Raw genomic sequence first — 13,655 nt, forward strand, 5'->3', positions numbered from 1 at the left:
GCTTTTGAAGACAGCACGGAAACTGAAGCTGGTTAAGAAATGCAACTGTGCCATTATGTTGGAAAATGCCAGTTTGAAATATATCTTGCCCAGTATTAAAAGATTTGCACTGGATAGCAGTTCATTTTTGGGCACAGTGCCAATTGATAGCTTCCACTTCCCTCTGCCACAGGTAGGGATGGGGGAGAAACTCATTTCCTTTCAAATTGAAAGGTGAACCTCCCTAATTTGCACTTTCAGAAGCAGTACAAGAACCAAAGCAACAACCCTTTGAGATGTGCACTTCTCTGAATTTTGCAGTGCAGTTCTTCAGCCAAGAAATGTGTACAAAAAGGCACACACTGTCCTTAAAAATGTGTAGATTAGTAAAAATAACATTTTTTAAAATGTATTGTTTTAGAGAAATTGCTTTGCAAAAAAAAATGTGTGCACTAGGGAATATTGCATACAAACGTATATATTAGGAGAAATCAGAATTGAAATGTTGATAAATTTTCATGAGAATTTGTTTTCATTTGCTTTTAAATCAAGGTGATATGGAAATGTGAACTGAACCTGAGATTGAAAAACATGAGGAACAGAAAGGAACTGAAACTGACCAATATGCCCATCACAGTTGTAGCTCACCTGATGCTTTTTTGCATTTTACAGTCATACCTCTGGTTGCAAACGTGATCCATGCGGGAGGCACCTTCGCAACCCACAGTGTTCATAGCCTGAAGCGCCGCGTCTGCGCACGATGCAATCCGGCGCTTCTGCGCACACATGTGACATCGTTTTGTGCTTCTGCGCATGAGCGAGCGCTGAAACCTGGAAGTAACCCGTTCCGGTACTTCCGGGTTCTGCGCGGTCTGCAACCCGAAAATGCGCAACCAGCAGCGTTCGTAACCCGAGGTATGACTGTATATGTACTTGAGATCCATTATATCTTATTAAAACAAGTCTCTCTTACAGTGACTGCAGTTTTGGGAGGTGCAGCCGGCTTGGGTAAGTTTTTAGCAATATGGATTTCAGTTGGGCAAGTTTGGGTGATTATTTTGCTTGCAGCAGCATGAATGAAGCTTGCAAGTCATTGGAAATGGTGGAGTTCACAATGAAAGTCTGGCTTGATGAGAGCTGTGAAATGACTTTGACAGAACACCTGGCATATCAAAACAGAATAACTGAAGGGATAGCCAATATCATTAAATTTAACAAAATTTGGATGCCCTTTCTGCATTAAGCAAATACAGTGGTACCTCGGGTTAAGTACTTAATTCGTTCCGGAAGTCCGTTCTTAACCTGAAACTGTTCTTAACCTGAAGCACCACTTTAGCTAATGGGGCCTCCCGCTGCTGCTGCGCTGCCGGAGCACGATTTCTGTTCTTAACCTAAAGCAAAGATGGGTTGATGATGACGACAACGATAGGTGGAGAGCTTTACACGCCAAGTCGTCTGAATTAGGCGCTCCTAGTTTAATTATTTTAGATCAGGCTTTCTCAAACTCAGCCCTCCATGTTTTTTGCCTACAGTTCCCATGATCCCTAGCTAGCAGGACCAGTGGTCAGGGATGATGGGAATTCTAGTCTCAAAACATCTGGAGGGCCAAGTTTGAGGAAGCCTGTTTTAGATGAGAAGCAACCAGGAGCTGCTTCCCCTTTCGTCCTAGCAGGGCTCCATGAATTCGCCCCATGGAGCAAGCAATTTGCATTCTCACTCTCTCCTTGTACCAATTGCAAGAGCCATAAAATGATGTCAGAGGTTTTCCCCAATCCCTACTCTCTTGCCATCCAGCAACTTTCCCTGATAGTGTGTGGAGGCTCAATGATCCACAGATGGCTTTCACTCCCCAATTAGCAAGATAAGCAAGTTCTCTCAGGGGGGTGCAACAGACCACACACACCCCAATTGGAAACCACTGCCCTAAATATCCAAGCCCAAGAGCCTTAGCTTTTGAAATTAGAGTCTGTCAGTCAGGGCCCCACCATCCCAGGCCTGGTGGAAAAAGGCCTGCAAGTTCTCCTAGGACCCACAGCCAAGATGGTTAAGCACTGTGGTCTAGGCAATTTAGATTTAAGGCTTCTATCATGTAACATATTCCTCATTCTGTGTTCTTGCAGCAGTGGCCACGATTGGTGCCCCAGTAGCACTGGGAGCAGCAGGCTTCACTGGAGCTGGAATTGCAGCTGGCTCTCTGGCTGCAAAAATGATGTCGGCAGCAGCCATCGCCAATGGTGGAGGAGTAGCAGCTGGGAGCGCTGTTGCCGCGCTTCAGTCAGTCGGTATGTCTGCTGCTCTCAGGACAAGAATCACATGATTGGCAGAGCCAGTCTCCGCACCTTGAGCTCTTCATCACAATAATGGTGTGCCTTAATCCTCTTCTAGGTGCTGCTGGGCTGTCCGCTGCTACCACAGCTGCAGTGACAGCTGGTGGAGCACTGCTGGCTGCCATCTTCCCTTAAGAAGAAGACACACATACGCAGAGGCCATATCTACTTGGAAAAACAGTACTTGGAAGATTATGCTTTGCTGTCAACGACATAACTCACTTAATTTACCTTAAGCAAAATGTGATTTTAATCAATGCTACGTTATTCCTACTGGCCAAGATATGCAACAACAAATAAAGCTTTGATAATTAAACAACAACAAGAGTGTTAGCAAGAAAGCTGATTGGTGGTATCGCACAACGCACATGTAAAATACTTGCTGTCCCATGAGGAAAAGATCCATGTTTTCCTTAGCAGGCTTTTGACTTCAGTGTTTTGTGCTGCACTGGGGAAAACTCAATTTCCCCTCTTTCCACAGTTATGAGCTTCATAGTTGAGAATCCCATTCTGATTAGGAGTCCAGACATGTACTGAGGCCCCCAGTAGTAGAGCTCGGATTCACCTAGTGCACGTCAAACACAAGGCCCGCGGGCCGAATCCGGCCCGCCAGACCTCGTCATGTGGCCCGTGTAGCCACCGGCAGCCGCCAGCCTTCACCTTTTATTCTCCCCCCCCCTTTTTTTTGACACAAGAAAGCCGCCTCTTCAGCGCATGCGCGGCTGCCTACAAGCCAGAGAATGTGTGCCCTCTAGCGGCGCCGGCCATTCTACACAGGAAACCTCCACTTTACATGCATCCAGGAAACCTCCACTTGTTTTTATATTGAGCGCATATTGAGTCCTATAGATACAACCGGCCCTTTGAGGGTGACCAAACTGCTGATGCGGCCCCCGATGAATTTGCGTTTGACACCCCTGACCTAGTGCAATTAACTGGCAGTAGATTCAGAACCAATAGAGGAAAACACTCCCTTGAAAAGTTGTGATAGTCAATAGCTTTGAGGGGACATTAAAAAATAATAATTGAGGATTAGACCAATTGATGGATGGCAGATATGGGACAGTTGCATATTCCTGCATTGCAGGGGTTGAAGAAGAAGAGGAGTTTGGATTTGATATCCCGCCTTTCACTCCCCTTCAGGAGTCTCAAAGCGGCTAACAATCTCCTTTCCCTTCCTCCCCCACAACAAACACTCTGTGAGGTGAGTGGGGCTGAGAGACTTCAAAGAAGTGTGACTGGCCCAAGGTCACCCAGCAGCTGCATGTGGAGGAGCAGAGACGCGAACCCGGTTCCCCAGATTACGTGACTACCGCTCTTAACCACTACACCACACTGGGTTGGACTAGATGATCCTCAGGGTCCCTTCCAACTCTATGCTTCTATGACCCCAAGGGCTGTTGATGACTAGTAATCAAAATAGTTATTTGAAACATTGGGCAGAATATAGTGGGAACAAACATGGGACAGGCCTACCTGTTAAACTTCACAAAACTTATATTGCCAGCATTCAAGGGTGGTCCTTCAGCATGCACCACAAACTACAGTGGTACCTCAGGTTAAGAACTTAATTCATTCTGGAGGTCCGTTCTTAACCTGAAACTGTTCTTAACCTGAAGCACCACTTTAGCTACCGTATTTTACGTCCCATAGGACGCTCCGTCCCATAGGACGCACCTAGCTTTTTGGGGGAGGAATAAAGGGGGGGGAAATTCCTTTATTTCCCCCCCAAAATCAGGTCGGGGAACAGTGGGATGGCGCTGTGCCTCCCCGCTGTCCCCCGAGCTTGTGGGGCTGGCCGATGTCTGTCCGGCGCGCGGGGCGCTCTGCTTCAGGGCGCCATGCGCGCTGGGCGGCAGGCTGCTATCCGCAGCGTGGGGAGCCCTGCGGGGAACTCCTGCAGGGCTCCCCACGCTGCGGATGTCTGTACGTATAGGATTTGGAACTCGATTTCCCCATACTTTCTTCCTGCTGTCTGATTAAATCTTTCCTTCTCAATCCTGGTGTGATTAATGGCTCAGGTCACCCCACCATTGGACCTTTTGTCCGCAACACAGTTGTAAATAAAATGAAAACATTAAAAACATCCAAAAACTTAAGAAATGCTCTGAAAGCTAGTAATGTCTAGTTTACTGGGAGTAGTATCTTTCAGCCATCAATCAGGTCAGCAAACTTTTTCAGCAGGGGGCCGGTCTACTGTCCGTCAGACCTTGTGGGGAGCCGGACTATATTGGGGGGGGGTGAACAAATTCCTATGCCCCACAAATAACCCAGAGATGCATTTTAAATAAAAGGACACATTCTACTCATGAAAAACACGCTTGTTCCCAGACCGTCCGCAGTCGGATTGAGAAGGCGATTGGGCTGGAGTTTGCCTACCCTTGAATCAAATGTATGGGTATGCAGGAATATTTTAAAATTCCTCCTGAAAGTTAATGATGAAAAATATCACTCACCAAAATGTCACCACTTTGGGCTGACAAAGTCTCACCCAACCCCAAAAATGTGCTAGTGAACTTTCACAACACCCTTGCTTACTGCAGATGCAGAATGATTTATTTTTACTTGGTGTTGCCTGGGCTTCAGTTTTCTTCCAGAATCACAGTAATAATTGCTTCCATTACCTTCTAGCATAATTACAAAGAGCCATCCCACCCCTTCACTGCCACATTTTTCCTCTTTCACACTCCCAGGATTTGTCTGAAGAATTTTGAATCCTTTCTGATACAAGTACTGAAATCTCATCATGACTCAGCTTCATCATTTCATTCCTCCCCTACATAGTTCCATTCATCTCCTGAAATTTTCCAGCTACAATTAGTTACTGGATTGTCGTTTTAAAAAAAATGGTGGGGAGAAGTGTTTTAATAGGGTTCATTATCAGTATATGCTCAAAACACTTCGTAGACTCAGTCCTTGTTTCATGGTTTTCACGTTCTCATGGTTCCTGATGAAAATGCTTAATTTGTGAATATTCCCATAGAGACGTAGCTCAGTCTATCTCTTCTTGCTCCTAGGCAAGCTACAAAAAGGAAAAGTGAATCATTAAATTACAAGCCACGTGGTATCAATGCCACTTTCTTTCCTCCCTTCCTCTTCAGAAGTGGGGGAAATAGAAACCTAAAGGTTTTGTGGGCTGGTCTCTGAGAATCACTTAAAAACGGGGGGGGGGGGGTTGCAACATGGAACGAGAGTCTAGGTACTGTTTCCATTGGCGGAGGATGCTGTCAATCACTAGCCTCTCCCCAATATAGAAAACGAGGTGGAAGTAGCTGCAGATCTCCGAGGAGAGGCTTAGGTAAGTACTGTCACAGCTTCTAGCAGCGTTAACCAAAACAATCAAGGGAAATTGGTGACTCGATCAGTTCCTTTCCCAGCTCAGCAATTGAGCATAGAGATGTTTCTGTTTTGGAGAGCTGACTTCTCTTCATATGCAAGACCAAGTATCACACCCACCCCAATGTCTATTTTCCAAGAATTTAGTAGATGTTAAGTTTGTTTGTTCGATATGTACAGATATGCAGTGTTTTCGGCAGGATATCGTAAAAGGAATTAAAGAATAACACTGCCCCCGTTTTTGCTGTTAGACAACTTTAAGGATGTTTTCAGAATAAAAGATCTAGCTGTAAAAGTATTGTTAATAGGATGCTTGCAATGTAAATACTGAATGCCATTTTTTAACAAAAACATTTGCATTTCAGAAAGGAAAAACAGGTAAGAGGTAACTTGTTTATATTGTTAGCGATGTATTAGCTCTATGCAACACTTATAGGATGGATTGAAGCAAGCAGACTCTTTGGATAACCGGCAGCCGCTTGTTAAATTCTTGGAACCAATTAAAGCTATATGGAAACATTAGGTGACGCCTTGCAGGGGTCTGCAGGGCCAGCATAGGGGTCCTGGGGCCTTCGCTTTCTGTTGCCAAGACGCCAGCTGAGGAGAAGCCGCTGCTGTGCAGAGTGAGCGGCAAGCACATTGGGGGCAGCAGGAGCGGGGAGAAGCCAGAGAAAAAATCCTCATCCGCTGGCTGGGAGCTGCTGCCTGTGCAGAACGAGGCAAACAAAGAGAGGTGGGGGGTGGGGGGAGCAGGGCTTTGGGCCTGGCTGGGCCATCCCTGATTTAGACTTTAATCCCGTCATTCTGACGCAATCCAAACTGAAATGGAGGCTCCTCTCTTCCGTCTCGAAACTCCCCATTGTTTTGGCATGTTTTGCATCAGGGAATTTGTTTCCAGCAGCTTCTGGGCTCTGGGTGCAATACTGCGCCTCAGATTTCAGATTAAAACTGCCACTGCTGGACGGAAAGGAGGACCTTTTTCTGCCTCCCCACTTCCAGCCACTCTCTGGAGACGGGCGAAGGGACCCTCATAAGAATATTAGCAGGGTGGGCAAAGGAAGCATGGCTTTGTGTTTTTTGCAGTCTTCAGATGAGGACTAGACCATGTGAAAAATGAAAATAAGATTTTAGCTGCGGTTCATTCATTTTCAGCTTCGTATTGTTATAAAAACACACGCCTAGACATTCTGTTGCGGGGCCCATAACAAAGGTTTAAGATTCCATTATGTAGCTCCTAGCTTTCATATCTCAGTTTCTAACACTGTTTGCAGTGTTATGTCTCCTGATGAAAAAGCAAGGAAGGTGACTTCTCATGCTTTCATATTTAGGTTATCTGTGTCTGGGTGAAAAACAAAAACCAGGGTTCAGCTTTTCCCAGCATGAGGATGCCTTGATGGGGAGAGCTGGCCTTCTGGCATTTCTGTCTGCCACACAGCTGTTACAGACAATCCCAGACACCACAAATAAAAGCAATATTCTTATCCTCTTCCTGAGCTTGTGGGTGTCCAGTGCTGCTGTCAAGCACTTTTATTTCCCATTGATTCATACTCATAGTTATTTATTTGCATCTAAAAATCAAATCTTTGCTTTATGCTGTTTATCAGCATTTATTCTTTGGGGCAGCTGCAGTTTTGCAGCTGCTGGTATTTTTGCCTCTGAAAATGGAGGTGCTGCACGCATAAACACATCCCTCATACACACCCCCAGAAGAAAGAAAGATGAATCCTTTCTAGTTCTGCTTTGTCATGGGGCTAAATGTTCTACAAAGGGAATGCTGAGATTTTAGGTACTACTTATTTTCTATTATTATTATTCATTTAACAATGCTTATATAGCACTTTAAAAAAAAAACACCCTCTAAACTGTATACATAAAATTGTATGAAATAGTCATATAGCAATAATGACTTTACATAGCAATAAAGACAATATTGCTTTCAAACAGATGGAGATAAAATGGAGATAAAAGCAACAGATTTTAAAAACCAATGTACATAATAAAATTACATGTCTGAGGGCTTTAAAAGAGTACATCTGTCTTTCACAGTGTAAATGCCTATTTTCAAACTTTGGATTATTCCATATTGTGCATAGGAATTGCTACCATTCTTGCCGGTCCTTCTATACCTTTTAGCAGCAACCTGGCATGCAGGAATGCTTCTTCTTAATATTTTCCTGCCAGACAGATGACAGAGTTGGGAACAAACTACAATTCCCAGGATTCCTGAGGGAACAACACCATTTTCTGATTCGTCTCAGGCACCAAAATGTTTTGAGCTGGCCTTGGTGCTGAGAGTTCTTAATTAACTCTCTTTAAAAACTACAATACCCTGACTTAACTGGGAAGAGGGATTGGTAGTTAAACCACCAGAGTCCACTTTGTCAGATGTATAGAATTTCAGTGGTACCTTGGTCGAAGAACAGCTTAGTTTATGAACAACTTAGATTAAGAACGCTGCAAACCCGGAAGTAGGTGTTTTGGTTTGTGAACTTTGCCTTGGAATAAGAACATGTTCTGCTTCCTGTTGAGTGTGTTCCATTTGTAAAATGAGTCCCCTGCTGCTATGGGAAAGCACACCTTGGTTTAAGAACACTTTGGTTTAAGAACCGTCTTCCAGAGCAGATTAAGTTTGTAAACCAAGGTACCACTGTATCCTAAATAGACAGTGTCCAGTTATCACGGTGGCCATTCAAATGCATCTGGAAAACCCTCAAGCACAAGAGCCCTATCCCCTCCTGTGGTTTCAGACAACTGCTATTCAGAAGCATTGCTGCCATCATGGCTAGTAGACATTGATAGCCTTATCCTCCATGAATTTGTGCCGTCCTCTTTTAAATTCACCCAAATTGGTGGCCATCACTGCCTCCTGTGGGATCGAGTTCCATAGTTTAACACACAATTGTACACTGCATTAGCCTGAGTTTCTGGCATCTCTCTTCAGGTCTCTTAAAGCCAACATGGTGGGTGTTCCAGGTAAGAGAGCCTATTTACTTTCTTGGGGATTGGGTAACTTGTCACCTTCCAGTCTTCTCAAACTCTTCTCAGTCAGGGACATGGGGTTCTCCTCACCTCTGCCCCCACTCAGCCTAGGTTAAAATTAGAAGCACTCATCACTATTGGACTGCGTCCAGACTATGGCACAAACATGTACATACACAGGCTACTGTTTCTGAGGATGTATTTGTGTGCCTTCATCCGCATATAAGTGCTTTTGATTTTATGCTTCCCAAATCTATCTTGATGTTTCCCATCCACACCAGTAGGCTGTACTTGGTTAAATGTGTGTGTTGTCTCACACCTCAACTAGAATTTCCCTGTTCCTGAAACTGGAGGTCTGTTGTGGGCATGAATAGACATTTACCTGGGCCCAGCGCCTTGTCGTAATACAAGTTGTCTTGACTTTGTTAAATTTAGGGATAAATCATTATGCCGCTGAATCATTAGCATTGCTAAGCAATTCTTTTTTAAAAAGAGACCACACAGAAGAAAACGATAAAAAGTCATCAGAAAACTGAAATAATGTTTCCAGACAAGCTACCTCGAAATGCTAATGATGTATTTTAAAATCTTGTAAAACTTTGAGAAATCAGCATTAAAATGGTGAGGAAATTTTCATGAGAATTTGTGTGTGTTTGTTTTTAAATCAGGCTGATATGGAAATGTGAACTGAACCTAAGACTGGAAAACATGAGGAACAGAAAGGAACTGAAACTGACCAATATGCCCATCACAGTTGTAGCTCGCCTGATGCTTTTTTGCATTTTACAGTCATACCTCCAGTTGCGAACGTGATCCGTGCAGGAGGCACGTTCGCAACCCACAGTGTTAATAGCCTGAAGCACCGCGTCTGCACATGTGCATGTGCTTCTGCGCATGCGTGTGATGTCATTTTGTGCTTCTGCGCATGCATGAGTGCCAAAACCCAGAAGTAACCTGTTCCGGTACTTCCAGGTTCTGCGTGGTCTGCAACCCGAAAACGTGCAACCCACAGCGTTCATAACCCGAGTTATGACTGTATATGTACTTGAGATCTATTATATCTTATTAAAACAAGTCTCTCTTTCAGTAATTGCAGCTTTGGGAGGTGCAGCCGGCTTGGGTAAGTCTTCAATAATATGGATTTCCAGTTGGGCAAATTTTGGTGATTATTTTGCTTGCAGCAGCATGAATGAAGTTTGCAAGTCATTGAAAATGGTGGAGTTCACAATGAAAGTCTGGCTTGATGAGAGCTGTGAAATGGCTTTGACAGAACACCTGGCATATCAAAACAGAATTAACTAAAGGGATAGACAACAGCATTAAATTTAACAAAATTTGGATGCCCTTTCTGCATTAAGCAAATATCTACATATCGTCGTAGTCCCACGCTGTGCACCCTATGGAGCCTTATGTTTAGAGGGAGGTCAACACATGGTAGAGGCTGTCGCCTGGGCAAGATTTCTTCTATCCTGGTTAAACATCTGCCTTACATCAGATAAAGATCCTCTCCTCAGCGATGTTTTGTTAGATCCCTTTCTTTCCCCAGGGCTACAACAGTTTAACAAGAAGGTACTGCAACTCAGGCTGTCAGTGGAACTTTTGTGATCGGTGTCCCTACCATCTGCCAAGGCTATATTAAAAACTAGGTTGGAGTTGGAGGTCATACATTTTCTTTTACTGGGGAATGATCAGGAGCTCACCAAGTTAGTGGCTAAATATATCTATTTGGTTTATTGTCATTGAAATACACTGCAGATGTCTGATCTCCCTGGAGACCTAGAGATGTGCTCTGCCTCCTTTTTTTAGCAAATGTTTTGTGCCACTGGGGAAGTGTTAATTCTGTATTGATTTGTTTTGGATGTTTGTATGTGATGCCAATAAAAGGTTTGATGATGATGATGATGATGATGGTATATCGTAGTCAGTTCCCCTACTTCTATCATGTAACATATTCCTCATTCTGTGTTCTTGCAGCAGTGGCCACGATTGCTGTCCCAGTAGCACTGGGAGCAGCAGGCTTCACTGGAGCTGGAATTGCAGCTGGCTCTCTGGCTGCAAAAATGATGTCGGCAGCAGCCATCGCCAATGGTGGAGGAGTAGCAGCTGGGAGCGCTGTTGCCGCGCTTCAGTCAGTCGGTATGTCTGCTGCTCTCAGGACAAGAACCACATGATTGGCAGAGCCATTCTCCGCACCTTGAGCTCTTCATCACAATAATGGTGTGCCTTAATCCTCTTCTAGGTGCTGCTGGGCTGTCCACTGCTACCACAGCTGCAGTGACAGCTGGTGGAGCACTGCTGGCTGCCATCTTCCCTTAAGAAGAAGACACACATACGCAGAGGCCATGTCTACTTGGAAAAGCAGTACTTGGAAGATTATGCTTTGCCGTCAACGGCATCTTACATTAAGTAAAATGTGATTTTAATCAATGCTACGTTATTCCTACTGGCCAAGATATGCAACAACAAATAAAGCTTTGAGAATTATAAAACAACAAGAGTGTTAGCAAGAAAGCTGATTGGTGGTATCGTACAACGCACATGTAAAATACTTGCTGTCCCATGAGGAAAAGATCGATGTTTTCCTTAGCAGGCTTTTGACTTCAGTGTTTTGTGCTGCACTGGGGGAAACTCCATTTCCCCTCTTTGCACAGTTATGAGCTTAGTTGAGAATCCCATTCTGATTGGAGTCCAGACATGTACTGAGGCCCCCAGTAATAGAGATTGGATTCACCTAGTGCAATTAACTGGCAGTAGATTCAGAACCAATAGAGGAAAACACTCCTTTGCAAAGTTGTGATAGTCAATAGCTTTGAGGGGACATTAAAAAATAATAATTGAGGATTAGACCAATTGATGGATGGCAGATATGGGACAGTTGCATATTGTTGGACTAGATGATCCTCAGGGTCCCTTCCAACTATATGCTTCTATGACCCCAAGGGCCATTGATTACTAGTAATCACAATAGTTATTTGGAACATTGGGCAGAATATAGTGGGAACAAACATGGGACAGGCCTGCCTGTTAAGCATTCAAGGACGGTCTTTCAGCACTTACCACAAACTGTTTGGAGAACTTTTGAACTTGGGGTATGTGCTACTTAAAAGCAACAATGTTAAATTTAAACACCAGACAGAATTGGAACACCACTGGAAATGACAAACACGAGACCTAGGGTTCTTCCAGATGGTCAGTATTTTATGTGAGTGATTCCAGCACAAACTGGAACCTGGGGTCTATGCATTTAACTCTCTTCCCCTAGTGCAACAAATCCACATTTATCTTTTAATAACTTCTTGTAGTTTTAAGAGTGACGGGGGCATGCACTGAAATATGTGGAATGAATGACGAATGGGAGGACATGTAAACAACCTGCAAGCAAATCAAGAAGAATGCTGTTAGAACTACCCCATAAACAAATTAGAATTAATGCTCATTAAAGACTAGACAAAGGGCTTATCCACGCTTACTTTTTGCCCTGCTCTTTACAGGCACGTGTCATATATCATAGTTTGAAGGGACCCTAGGATCATCCTAGTCCAACCTCCTGCAGTGCAAGGCTATGCAGCTGTCCCTTACAGGAATCGAACCTGCAACCTTGGAGTTCTTAGCACCACACACTAACCAACTGAGTTCCATGCCTTAAAGCTCTGAGCGCTCTCCTTCACCCAGAGCTTTCCCTGTGAAAACCTGCTCTTTAAAGCTGAAGCACAACAAGCAGCCATTGCTAGTTCATTACTAGCCAAGGTTCATTTGCACAGGGTAGTCATCCTTGAAAGCCCCTTGGTGTGTACACAAACAGAATTGAATCTGACACTGATGAAGCTGTGCTGAACAGCTAGCGGTGGGGCGGGGAGGAAGAGCTGTGAAAGGAACACATACCAGAGACTGACTAAGGGCAATGGGCTAGCAGACTAGCAATCAGCAACCCTGAGATGCAGACAGCAAAGTACAGTCAGCCACTGATTACTGTATCTGCAGGGAACAAGGTCAGTCCCAGGAATACGGAGCAAAGTTATCTCGGTCGAATGCACAGCTCTGCTGCAGCTTGGCTTAAATTCCTCCATAAATCAGCACCAGTCTTGTAAAAAAGGGAAACACATGTAGAGGCATGGCATCCAGTGTAGAAAAATGCACCCCAGATAAAACTGAAAAAACAAAAGTAGGTTGTGCTGCCATCTGAAGTTCAGAACTGGACGTGCTTTTGCCACTCACTTCGGTAGACTGAAATAAGAGCAGAAACAAGTATTTAAAGAAATTGAAGCTATAACCAATCCTAAGTTCCTTGTATGTATGGTGCATATACACACCATACATTTAAAGCACATTTCCCCCATTTTCAAAGAAACCTGGAAACTTGTTAAGGATATGTAGGAAGCTGCCTCCCGCTGACCTAACCACTGATCCATCTAGCTCAATATTATCTACACTGACTGGCAGCAGTTCTCCAGGGTTTCAGGCAGGAGTCTCTCCTACCCCACCTGGAGATGCTGAGGATTGAATCTGGGACCTTTGCGTGCAAAGCAGATACACTACAACTGATCTACAGCCCTTCCAAATTCCCAGGGTGCTGGGAATCGTAGCTCTGTGAGGAATGAACTAGTTGCCATGCCTCTTTGCCAGAGGGTATGTGCTTTAAATGTAAGTTGTGTATATTGTCAGAGAAACAAAAGGAATGCTAAGATTCCCCTAAAACACGATTTGAAAACTGCTGCCCTTTTTGGGAAGTATATTGTTATCCTATTGGATTTGTTTTGTGTTATGTAACTTGCACCATAAAAAAACTTTCAGTGAAAATGTATTTTTTTTAAGGCACTGCATTCCAAACATAATTAGCAGCAAGAGCAGGATGTTAAAGAGGTTTGAAAAACAAGCGCATTGTAGCTGGCAGCATCATATTTCAGAAGCATAAGGGCATGTGGAGACTTGTGATGACTCCATCTGGTTGAAGGTTTTTTTAAATATGCACAAGCCAAACATTAGCTAGGCTTCTACTCCAAAGTGCTTTATTCACTCGACTCATTACCTGTATAC

At 44.0% G+C, this 13,655-nt stretch overlaps 2 protein-coding genes across 4 annotated transcripts; both read left to right on the forward strand.

Moving 5' to 3' along the window:
* The first annotated feature begins 881 nt into the window (after positions 1 to 881).
* Positions 882 to 2,631, forward strand: LOC307222792 (uncharacterized protein). Its single transcript, XM_079988270.1, has 3 exons — positions 882 to 987; positions 2,100 to 2,261; positions 2,365 to 2,631. Exons 1-3 carry the CDS (start codon positions 897 to 899, stop codon positions 2,439 to 2,441), a joined length of 330 nt encoding a protein of 109 aa, XP_079844396.1. The 5' UTR covers positions 882 to 896; the 3' UTR covers positions 2,442 to 2,631.
* Positions 2,632 to 5,491: 2,860 nt separating this feature from the next.
* LOC307222793 (uncharacterized protein) lies at positions 5,492 to 11,116 on the forward strand. Of its 3 annotated transcripts, none has more exons than XM_079988271.1 (5): positions 5,492 to 5,604; positions 8,584 to 8,615; positions 9,709 to 9,741; positions 10,596 to 10,757; positions 10,861 to 11,116. In XM_079988271.1, the coding sequence occupies exons 2-5, from the start codon at positions 8,600 to 8,602 to the stop codon at positions 10,935 to 10,937; spliced, it is 288 nt and encodes a 95-aa protein (XP_079844397.1). In that variant the 5' UTR covers positions 5,492 to 5,604; positions 8,584 to 8,599; the 3' UTR covers positions 10,938 to 11,116. The 3 variants fall into 3 exon arrangements, with proteins under 3 accessions (XP_079844397.1, XP_079844399.1, XP_079844398.1); XM_079988273.1 differs by lacking the exon at positions 5,492 to 5,604 and adding an exon at positions 6,170 to 6,382; XM_079988272.1 differs by lacking the exon at positions 5,492 to 5,604 and adding an exon at positions 6,558 to 6,689.
* The last annotated feature ends 2,539 nt before the right edge of the window (positions 11,117 to 13,655 follow it).

The sequence above is a fragment of the Podarcis cretensis genome, assembly GCF_951804945.1.
Source record: "Podarcis cretensis genome assembly, chromosome: 8".
Classification (NCBI taxonomy): Eukaryota; Metazoa; Chordata; class Lepidosauria; order Squamata; family Lacertidae; genus Podarcis; species Podarcis cretensis.

Excerpts from the sequence above, each read along its gene's own strand:
- LOC307222792 (XM_079988270.1), top strand. The coding sequence starts at position 897 with ATGACTGTATATGTACTTGAGATCCATTATATCTTATTAAAACAAGTC. Across the intron at positions 988-2,099 it reads GGGAGGTGCAGCCGGCTTGG|CAGTGGCCACGATTGGTGCC; the intron begins GTAAGTTTTTAG and ends GTGTTCTTGCAG. Across the intron at positions 2,262-2,364 it reads TGCCGCGCTTCAGTCAGTCG|GTGCTGCTGGGCTGTCCGCT; the intron begins GTATGTCTGCTG and ends ATCCTCTTCTAG.
- LOC307222793 (XM_079988271.1), top strand. Across the intron at positions 9,742-10,595 it reads GGGAGGTGCAGCCGGCTTGG|CAGTGGCCACGATTGCTGTC; the intron begins GTAAGTCTTCAA and ends GTGTTCTTGCAG. Across the intron at positions 10,758-10,860 it reads TGCCGCGCTTCAGTCAGTCG|GTGCTGCTGGGCTGTCCACT; the intron begins GTATGTCTGCTG and ends ATCCTCTTCTAG.